Source organism: Nannospalax galili, unplaced genomic scaffold (genome assembly GCF_000622305.1).
Source record: "Nannospalax galili isolate Female #2095 unplaced genomic scaffold, S.galili_v1.0 scaffold514, whole genome shotgun sequence".
Classification (NCBI taxonomy): domain Eukaryota; kingdom Metazoa; phylum Chordata; class Mammalia; order Rodentia; family Spalacidae; genus Nannospalax; species Nannospalax galili.
In genome coordinates this window covers 140910-152663 of record NW_008336076.1, presented here as the reverse complement: position 1 = coordinate 152663, position 11754 = coordinate 140910, and the positions used below count along the sequence as shown (strand labels likewise).

At 38.7% G+C, this 11754-nt stretch overlaps 1 protein-coding gene and 1 pseudogene across 5 annotated transcripts in view; both read right to left on the bottom strand.

Moving 5' to 3' along the window:
* Scn9a (sodium voltage-gated channel alpha subunit 9) overlaps positions 1 to 11754 on the bottom strand; it is a 218082-nt gene that overhangs the window by 111520 nt on the left and 94808 nt on the right. For 3 of the 5 annotated variants that reach the window (XM_008830879.2, XM_017797574.1, XM_008830882.2), the window contains one exon: positions 11051 to 11263. In XM_008830879.2, coding sequence (XP_008829101.1) covers positions 11051 to 11263 — 213 coding nt within the window. Of the gene's footprint in view, positions 1 to 11044; positions 11264 to 11754 lie in introns of all 5 variants that reach the window. The other 2 variants (XM_008830881.2, XM_008830883.2) reach the window with 1 other exon arrangement.
* On the bottom strand, positions 3050 to 4728 carry LOC103732341 (annotated as a pseudogene).

Here is an 11754-nt window from a genome sequence, read left to right as displayed (position 1 = left end):
TTTATATCTTATAGGGTTTATACTGAGTACAATATTGTATAACTGTAACAATTCAACTGTAAACCTAAAAATTTACAACCAATTTTGAAAAAGATGCACCTTAGCTCAGAAAATTGTTATTGAATATGTTAATGCTATTGTAATGAAATGCTTCTTCTAAGTATGTGGTTATTAAATAAATACTTAAAAAATAAAATAAAATAAAATGTACTTCCACTAACAAAAAAACCCCCAAAAAACCCATAAAACAAAAAAACACTTTAAGATTCCATCTTACCCCAGTCCAAAAGGCTAAGCTCAAGAGAACAAAAATCACAAATGGCTGGTGAGGATAAGGAGAAAGCTCATTCATTGCTGGGGGGTGGTGGTGGTGGTGGTGGAATGTAAACTTGTACAATCAGTATGGAAAGCAGTATGGAGACTCTCAAAAAGCTAAAAATGAATCTACCATATGATCCAGTTAAACTACGCCTTGGCATATACCCAAAGGTCTCATCCTACTGTAGAGAGACCTGTAAATCCATGTTTGTTGTTGTTCTCTTCACAATAGCTTAAGAAATGGAAACAACTTGAATGTCCCTCAGCCGATGAATGGATAATGAAAACGTGGTGCATTTACCCAATGAAGTTCTACTCAGTAGTAAGAAAAGATGAAATTTTGAAATTTGCAGGTAAGTGGATGGAAGTAGAGACTGTTGTGTTAAGAAACACAAATGCAGAAAAACAAGTGGCATATGTTCTCACTCATTTTCAGAATATAACACCAATCCCTTATATGTGAGTATATATCCTGATGTAACACCAGAAGCCAGGAAGATGGAATGGAAACATGAAGGTAAAGGAAAAGAAAGAGCTCAGAAGAACAAAATTGTAGGAAACTAATGTTACCAGGGGAGGTGGGGAAAGTGGGAGAGTTTGGCTGGGAGACGAGGACAGAGGGGCATTCAGGATCAAGGTGGGGAAAGAGGGAACTCAGGAGGGGGGGCATATAGAGAGGTGGATATTATTGGGGAGAGGGAGGGATAGTAGGGTGCTTTGACTCGGGAGTGGGGAGGAGGTTAGATAGGGGGAGAGAGATTAGAGATGAACGGATCTTGAGGGCTAGAGAAGCCAGAGGGTAATGTGTTGCTTCAGAAACCTCCTGAGAAATGCACATCCAGTGTCTGAACATCAGTGCATATGTATACCTGGGGGCTGTATGGCAAGGAACATAGTGCCAGACAGGAGAGACCTCCCTTTGAGTGGTTGGTCAGAGTAATCCAACAGACTCACAAAATAACACAGGCTATTGCCAGAGCTCTTAGTTATCTCTGAGAATTAGAGAAAAACAAACAAACAAACAAACAACAACACCCAAAACCTACTGCTGACATACTTTAGGACATAGGACTTGGAGTACTGGAACAGAAAATTACCTAGAAGCCTTCTGAAGTTTAGCTCTCATAGTTCTAGGCAATATTATGTAAGTTGCTAAGGGAGAACAATCAGTCAGTGGTCCAACCCAGTCTTAAAGTCTAATAACTGCAATGAAGGTACAGCAAACAACCTCTATTGGTGCAATAGTGGCACTGTTATCTGGGGAGTAACCAACAGCTATCTCTTTAGACTTAAAGCCCTCTCAGTGGGAGTGAACTCCTGGGTGGCACTGTAAACACATCCAAATACACATGGCTGGAGAGGTCATAGATCCTAGAGAAAACCCTATCTCTGTCAATCTCAGGATAAATGAAATTTCTTGCCATATGCTAAATATGGATCCTTTTATTTCAAATATACAGCACACCTCTCATCAAAGAAACTTCTTTTTGCAACAGATGGAGCCTCCTGGAGAATCCCATAACTGGTGAGACACAGAGAATATACATCTGAGAGATGCCCAATCCTAGATGACATAGCTACAGTTGAACCTCTACACCTAAAGCTTATGAAACATAGCAGAATTGGGTGGGGTGTAGAGAGAAAACTAGTATATCCTTCAACTCTCACCAGCAAAGCTTCCTCACACAACAAAGTGTGATGCACACAGAAGGCCACAACCAGCCAAGTTTTAAAGAATAAGAGACTGCAGAATGTGTGTCCCTGGATAGAACTCCAATATTAAGCCCTACCCATCCATGGCTCAGGGACAATTTTGGAAGAGGGGGCAGTAAGATTGTAAGAGACAGGGTTGGTCCATAAACATAGGTAAACAGAGACTTTCAGGCCATGGGAAGCTTGCACATGTGAAGTTGCAACAATGGTGGTAAAAAGCATAGGACACATGCCAACTCAATCAGATAAGAGCCTAGAGTGGAGCTTGGTGGCAGCCTGGTTCTGGTCTGAGAACTGTTAGAGACTGATTACTACTGGGTGAGGGAAAGTAGACCTTACTTACAATCTCTAGATAGGCTGACTAGACTCCAGTGTTTGAATTTGCACCAAAGGACATCTGGGCACAAATGCTTGACTGAGTAGGACTTACCATGATTGGCGGAATACATGAGGTCCAGTGGGGACTAGGGGGCATGGGTGGGGGAGGGGGCTCTATATTCGATTAAGAACTGTTATATGAAGTGCACAAAAGCTCAATAAATTTTTTTTAAGTGTTAGGTCTTTCTACAAATCTGTATCTTTTTAATTTGCCTTTGAATCCTTTAAATTATCACATTGGTTGAATAAAATTTTTTTACAAATATTGTTTTTCCCCAATTTTTTTATTGAGGTTTTTTATTATTATTTCAAGATACTTTAATTTTAAAATGGGTCACAGCACTAAGCTTTTGGCCCATTCTGCCTTTGTACAAGCTACAAGTGCTTGCTCAGAGGCTGAGGGGCACATATTAATATCATGTCTGAAAAGTGAATAAAAATCCATATAAAACAAATATTCAAAGTTTCCATAGGAACATAGGAAGGTGTGATCCCCAACTCCTAGCCTTCCATATTGCTGCATCTGTGTGAACCCTATTCTTACAAAGAAATTTCAAAACTAGCAGTAATTAAGTTAAATGGTCCCCCCAGATCCCTTAATTCAAGCTACGCTTGCAGATAACAGCTACAAGAATGGCATCTACACACTAGTAGAAGCACAGGCTGCTGGATGATGGTCCATCCCCGCTCTCCTGAGCACAAGACATGGGCAGAGTGCTGACATCCTGCTCCTCTTCTTCCAATGGGAAGTCATGGTTCTGGGTTTGCCTCATGAGTTGCCACATTGGTCCTGACATCACATAATAGATGGTGGGCCTCTGGAATCTATTGAAAGTAGAAGCAGCAGCAACCGTTGTATGTGCCCAGGTTTTCAAAGAACATCCAATCACCCACGTGCATTTCAAGCAGGTCACAGCACTCAACAATCCGATCTAGGCCATCACATACACGTTGGTCCCCATATGCTGGATGAGTAATACTTCTCATCTGGTTTAGGTCTCTTCTGAAGTAGGGGCTTTACATGTGCATGACTGTAAAGCATGCAATTAAATGATCCATATACTCCATCATTTACATAATACATAAAAGTTTGCTCAGGCGGGGTGTGGTGGTGCACGCCTTTAATCCTAGCACTTGGGAGGCAGAGGCAGGTGGATCTCTGTGAATTCAAGGCCAGCCTGGTCTACATAGTGAGTTCCAGGACAGATGGGGCTGGGCTTCAGGGAGACCCTGTCTCACAAAGGCCAGAAAAAAAAAAAAAAAGTTTGCTCATCTGACTCTTCTCCATCATCAGAGCCAGTTTGCTCCTTCAATATGCATTTTTTGGCAATGATATTGACTACAAGTGGGAAAGCTGATACAACATAATATCTGCCTGGCTCAGCTATGATTCTCACTCCAGAGTCTGATGGAAAATATCTGTCCAGCACTAGGCTGATCACACTGGTGATCTCTTCAAATTTAAGCTCCGCATCCTCAGATCCAGGAAAGCCACCGCCAATATCAAGCAGACACATGCTGAAACCAACATCAGTTCCCAGTCGAAGACATAGAGGGCATCTGCTACTGCTTGCACAAGGGTCTCCGGAGGACACTGACACCAATGACATCAATATTTAGCTCTTTTGCCCGTTCCAAAAGAAGTTGCTGGTTTTGAGTGTGGCACTAAATTTAACACTGAGGCGACAATTGCTTTGAAAGCATCAGTGGCAATCCGCACAACCAACTTTGCTTTCGGATGTGCTCTGGCGACTCTTATCAACTCAACTTCACTATCAAAAGTCATCATCTGGACTCCGTTACTGGCAGCATACGTAATTTGAGACCCTTGTTTACAAGGATTTGCATAGATAATCCTTTCTGGAGGGACCCCGAGGCTCTGTACCAACTGGATTTCATTCTTGCTCATACAGTCGAATCCCGTCCCTACGGCAACTGGGTTGTTCACTATGGCTCTGCTGTCATTACATTTGACAACATCAAAGGAAGCGACAGGGGGGAGAGCTTTTAACCACCTCAGATGTTTCTTTAGAATGTGTCCGAGGCCTGCGACATAGAAAGCATCCTTATCATCATTATAAGAAACTTCATTCATTGTTTGGTCTAGGATGTACTTGGCAGTAAAGCCTTCACGGAGGATGTGGCAGTCAAAGTCTTATTAAAGTTGTTCATGGTTTCTTGGTGTGCCTATGGAAAACTTAGAGATGGTATTAAAGAAGCAGATTTCTAGCTTCTCACAAAGGCAGAGTTCTCCAGGAACTTTGAATCTGGCCTCCTCGGGGCAGCAGTGGAAATGTTCTCACAGCGCCCGAGCCCCATGGAGACGCTGGAGCCCAATAACTGCCCAGCCGTTGTGGGTCAGCTGCCTCTCTCCCGCCTGCCCGCCACAGACCCTGGCCTGGCTGGAGGTGACACCGAGCTGCTGGTTGAGGGTGGCGGCGGCAGCGGCTGCAGGGATTGACCTTTACTGAGTTTTTGTGCTTTTCATATAATACATCTTTAAAACATTTTTTAACATTTTATTTTTATGTGTATGAGTGTATTGCCTGCATATATGTGAGTGCACCCGTGTCGTGTGTCGTGCAATGCCCGCAGTGGACAGAAGGGACTGTCGGATCCCCTGGAACTGGAGTTAGGGCTGTTGTTAGCTGTCATGTTGGTGCTGGGATTCAAACCCAGGTCTTCTGCAAGAACAGTATTCTTAATCGCTGAGCCATCTCTCCAGCCCTCATATAATACATCTTAATCAAATTTAGACCCCCTCCTCTCTCCCTGCCCTCCATAACCCCCACACTACCAGATTTCAAATATTTTGTCACATATCTTAAATCCTATCCAGACAAGCATTTGTATCCAAATGTTCCTTGGTGATAGTTCATCCACTGGAGTCTAGTCAGCTATCTAAAGTCACCCCCTTAAAGAAGATCTACTCTCCCTCACCCCACAGTAACCATTTTCCAATAGTTCCTTGGCAGGGTTGGGACCTGCTGCCCATTTCCCCTGTTCTATGCTAGTTTTTTTTGTCAGATTGAATTGGTATGGGTCTCGTGCATGCTGTCACCATTGTTGAAAATTCATGAGCAAGTTCCCAGAGGTCTGAAAGCCCATTTCTTTATGTTCATGCACCAACTCTGACTCTTATGGGTGGGTGAGGTTTAGCACAGTCTTTCTGAGACAGGGTTCTCTGAACTGGAACTTGCTATGTAGACTAATCTGGCCTCAGTCTCACAGAGAATTCCTATCTCAAAGGTCCCCACCCCCATGCTGGGATTAAGGGCTTGTGCCACCATGTCTGGCTATTTGAAATATTTTGAAATTTTTGGAAAATTTTCAAAATCTAATTTTCTACAATAAATCTTTTTCTTGTAATTTGGAACTAATATGGATTTTTTTTCAGATAGGCCCATAAGTCATTTCAAAATGGTATTTGTTGGGGCTGGAGAGATGGCTCAGCCGTTAAGAACACTGGTTGTTCTTACAGAACACCCGGGTTTGAATCCCAGCACCCACATGGCAGCTAACTGTAACTCCAGTTTCGGGGGATCCAATGGCCTCTTCTGTACTCCGTGGGCATTGCATTGCATGACATGGTGCACTTACCTACCTGCAGGCAATACACACATACACACAAAATAAAAATAATAAAATATTAAAAACAACAACAACAAAAAAAATAAAATGGTTTTTGTTCTTATATAAAGAAACTAATTGTCTTGTTTTGTAAGTTACATGATTAGTGCTTGCTGTCAAGTAATAGGTATTGCCAAGCTTACTTTGAGTTACAATTATGCAGATATGTTATTAGTGTGTTCTAGACTTGTATAAAATCCCTAGGTACTTGAGCACTTCCATTCCATTGATTAGATAGGCAAGAATTTTTTTAAAACTCTAATGAGAACTCAATTTGATTTATAAAACTTATATCCTCAAACCAAGCAGAGCGATAACTAATTAAATACCAAAGAAATGCCTGGGCATATTACCTTGCTAAGTCAGCTGGCCAGTACTGAAATTGTTAAGATATGTGATTTGATCCAAGTCAATAAATATTGCTGTGTATTTGATTTGAAGAAAGTAAAGTGGTATTTAAAAATGATCTACATCTAGTGTTAAGCGAGGACATGTATGCAGCTTGGGTAGCTTCCTCATTGTCATTGAATCCTGTTTCCAGTCTTAAAAATGGCACTTTGTGTCTTATAAAGTAAAAAAAAAATGATTTTAAAAATATGACAACAAATTGGTGAGGTGACTGCTCTAAAATGATTTATAGACAATGTTTGGTTGATCAAATCCATAACTCTGATAAGACAATCAAAACCAGAGGTGACAGATCTCTGGCACTTGCTGTATCATTTGAACAGTCACTGATGGAATTCACTCATACATCACCTTTTATGCATATTTTCTGTGTGGATAAAGCCAATGCTATAATTCACAGCTAAAGTCTTATTAGAAAATATTTTGCTTCATGAGGCATTCCTAGAGAACTCTTCAGGGATAAAAACACTCATTTCACTGGAAGTTACAAAACAGTTAAATAAAGTTTTACTGAGACAATGGCATCAGACAAAGTTGAATGGATCAATTGGATCATCCTGGTCAAAGTTTTCCCATTGGTCTTACTAGCAATGAGATCTGCCTCTTGTGTTACAACCCATTATAAAATAGTCACTGGAAGCTCTGCTCCCACAGCAATCAAATCACATATAATTCATGCTCTTATAAACTCTGACATGATTCAATAGTACAAGACCTTAATGCACGATGGCAAAGTACAATTCAGAACTCAAAATGAGCCATTTGTGATTCACTAACTGATGAAAACACACCATTCACAATCTGGAATCCAGAGATTGGGTCTTTGGAAAGCAACAATGGGAAAAGATTTCTCAGGTGCCCTGTTGGAAATGGCCATACCAAGCTCTCATTGCCACCTAGGCTGCAATAAAACTACAAGCCCTGTGTGTGCACATCTCAATCCAGCAGACATCCTCTTGACTCTGGATTATATATCCTCTGGAGACCTGAAGGTAAAACTGACCAGAAAGGTTCTCCTCAGAAGCAGACACAGTCTAGATATGGACAGCTTCCCAAGATCAGGAAGCATGAAAACTTCATTCCTCCTTCTTTTCCCTGTGTTTATTTTCTGTTGGTGCATGACAAGATAAAGTATGTAGAACTTATAAAATATAGTCCTTGCAGGGAATCTTCCTGAATGTTGAACATGTTATGTTAAATGTAAATTCTTACATAATCAAAAGAGATTCTCTACCCTGTAACAAGTTTCACTGGTATTACAAGTGTGACTATTTGTTGAAATTGCACATCTGGTGTTTTCTTTAGGATTAGCTTTTCAGAACCATGTACTCAAAACCTGTATTGAAATATAGGAGTAGGCAAAGCTGATAGTGAAAGTCTTTTAGTTAAATTATGCCAGAAATGGAATACAAAAGTGACAAAAAATGGAAAGTTTGAAACAAATTTATAACTTAAATTCCTTAATTGTTGGTAGCATCTAACCATGCAATAATTCGATGAGGGAAACATTGATGAATGCCACTAATGCTTGCTTGCTGGCGACTTCTGATGTCATCCTACAGAGAACAGTCTGTTGTAACCCCTCAGGCTATATTTTTATCTTCAGTAGATTTATTGATGCAATTATCATTTCAGTATATGCATGAGCAACTTCCTGTTTCAATAAATGGAAAATAAGGAGCCAAAATACTAATGGATTCTAATGTTAATTCACAGTCAATTGGTAACTGAGCATATGTACCCCTCTGAATTTTCACTATATAATAAATAGAATTTTACCAGCACACATAAATCCCTCTGAGTGGATACCTTTTGGTAGAATACTCCTCCCTAGCTTGTCATAACTATAAATACAGTTGGGGGCTAGAGAAATGTTTCAGCAGTTAAGAGCACTGGCTGCTCTTGCAGAGGACCTGAGTTCAGGTCCCAGCACACATATGGCAGCTAACGATCATCTCTGACTACAGTTTCAGGGCACCCAATGCCTCTTCTGACCTCCAGGAGCATTGCACAACATGAGTTAACTTACATATATGTAGGCAATGCACTCATACACATAAAAGAAAAATAATTAAAACATTTTAAAAATAAAAATATATAAATACAGTTATGACTAGACATATGTCTCAAAGATTAACTACTAGTTAACTCTGCCAAAATTAATATGTTTATTATTTACATATAATAAGCAAATAAGAGAGAAGAAAAAATAAGAAATCCAAAAGCAAACCTTTTGTGTCGTTTTAGAGATTAGATTTTTGTCAGTTCAGCTGGGAACCCCTATTACAGAGTGTTCCTCAGTGTCTTGGTATCATTTCCATATAGTCATCACAACAATCTCCTCAATGTACTGTATCCTTTCAAAACTCATAAATGCTTGTATGTAGCAATCTATTGTACCTCAAATGATCTCACTATACTTAATGAAGGGAACATAAGAACATTAAAGATGTTGGGAATTCTGAATGCCATATTGAGTCCAACTAAGTCTGTTGTCCTGGTGACAGAGAGCAGCATCATAGTTTCAGTTAACCTATGACAATTGAGGCGCTGACCAAAGAGCCAAATGTTAAATTAAATTTGGCCTCTAGGCTGCCTCTGTACACAAGGTACTGCAGTCATATATAGGATATAAACAAGCTGTAACTCAATTTCAGAGTATGTTCTTGTAACAAGTGACTTCATCTTTGTCAGTAACAGCAGCTGGACTTCAGCTCATCATAGGCTCCCAGCTGACCAGGCCATGACCACAGAAGGCAAGTGCAGAGAAACAGGCAAAGTCTTTCTGTAGGCCATTTGATTTTTATCTCTATGAATCCTGCCTGCCTCTCTGGTGGGATGGGGCTGTCTGAACTTCTGGTTCCCAAATTGGCTGCGCTTCATGAATCAATCTTTGTTCAAATAAATTCTGATAAATTAAATTTTGCAAAAGGGTTTCTTCTAACAAAGTTCTGACATGCATTCAAATTAAACAGGAATGTATCAAAACTTAAAAAGAATACTGAAAATGGTTAAATTTAAGTAAGTATTGCAAATTGACTTTTAAAACATGAATACAAATACCAACAATTATCCACTGTAGCCATCATGTTTATAGTACAGATTAAGAAATAAAATCCTCTAGAAACTGAAAATGTAAAAAATATTTATAAAGATCAGAAACTGGAGCAATAGTTAAGAGCACTTGCTGCTCTTGCAGAAGACTCAAGTTGGTTCCCAGCACCCACATGGGAGCTCACAACCATCTGTAACTCTAGTTCTAGGGGATCTCATGCCCTCTTTTTGGCCTCTGATGGCACCAGTCACACATATGGTATACATATCTACATGCAGGTCATCCACTCATCAAAATAAAATAAAAATACATATAATCTTTTTTAAAAAAACAACTTCAGAATTATATGATAAAAAGGAAGGAAAAATGCCAATTCCTAACCGCATTGTAGAAGTAAAGGAACACACATTGAATAGTTTACTTGAAAATCTTTAATTTTTTGTTCTAGGTTTTTCTCCTCTCCACCACCACTAAAACCCCTTCCTAACCTATAATCTTTCACTATGTTAAGACTAGTGGTCTTAGGTTTTTTGTTTGGTTTTGATTTCATCCACAATTGAGAAAAGATACATTCAGAAAAAGTAAACAAAGGAAAAAGACCCTATTGTCTAAGGAAACTCTAATTTCCTTCTGGCAGAAGCTTATATGTAAAGTGACAAGGTTTCCTGACTTGTGCCTCACCCTTGGATCACATTGTCAACTCACGTTGTATATTTATTAGGCAGTCTTATACAGACATATTCCAAGGGTCAAAACAGAGTACAGTCTTGATTTTATTTTCACTTCTTGCTCATCAGTACCTTCTGTGAAAATACTTGATGAGGGGAAAATTGTTTAGAGAACACAGTTTTTGTTTTAACAATTGTGTGAATTAGGCAGACTTTTGAGATTATGTGCAGATCATCTCCTTGTACCAATAGAATAGGCTACTGAATTAATTTGATGTGACTCCCTCAGCCTTATACAAGGATGTCATTATAAAAAGCTATGAAATTTTATCAAATTTATCATACATTATAAGGATAGGGTTGATAAAACTGACTTAATAATTTTGGTTTATAAATATATATATATATATATTACCAACTGACAAATATCTTAATATTGATAATCTTGTCATTGTTACCATAAATTTAGTCATAAAATATATTATAGTTGTATGTATGATCTAAGTAAAAATATATAAATATATCATATTATGCAATTAATATTAGTATTATTGTATAATAAAGCTATAATATGAAATACATATCATATACTTTGATGTAATTGCTAATCTTATGAATTATTATTGCTCCCTAGCAAGCTAATTTTTAAAAAATTGTGGAAATTGTTTATTATGAAACTAACTCAGGTTCTCCTTACAGAACCACTAGAAAACTAAGAAGCAGGCACATTTATAAAAATCCCTTGTAAATTCATATATAGCAACTTTTGTATGTTTGAACAGCTTTGAATTAATTAAAATGAAAACCTCCATTCATTGTGTAAGAGAACAGTGCTTTTTGCATTATTTCTAGCTGATAGCAAGGATAAGGACACTCTTACTTTTCAAGTCTTCTTCACTCTCAGCAGTACTCATGATGCTGTCTAATGTTTCATTTGCTTCAAGCTTATCCTTCAAACACTTATGCTTCAGGTTGCCCATGAACAGCTGTAGTCCAATTAATGCAAACACACTGAGACAGAATACAGTGAGGATCATAACGTCAGACAGCTTCTTCACTGACTGGATCAGGGCTCCTACTATGGTCTTTAGGCCTAAAAGTGGAGGGGAAAAAAGGCATTCATGACGACATAAAACCTCGGAATGAGAAACAAACTATAACACAAGCTTTACTAAAAATGCATGCACTATGTTAAGTCAATGACATTAAGTAATTGATCCAGAGAAGCCTCCTAGCTCAAAAAGGTGGATCTGTACAATTTCTTTCTGCATATTAGAACAGATGACTAAAACTAGTAAAATATTCCCAAAGGACAGTCAAGTTGAATAGCTAAATAATTTTGTTGCTAAACTATAGCCACACTTACTTCTAAGCAGCAAAAAAATTTATAAATGCGAATTCAGTAAATGGTCATCAAACAAACCACTTCTATATAATGACACCAGAACAAGAGACCAAACTGAAGCACACAGTAACGACACGTACTGGACCAATGTTCAGTTAAGAAACAGTTTGTTGAGAGAGTTATATAGTTATTAACATTATATCATGCAATGCCCCATGCTGGTATTGCTTATTTTCTTA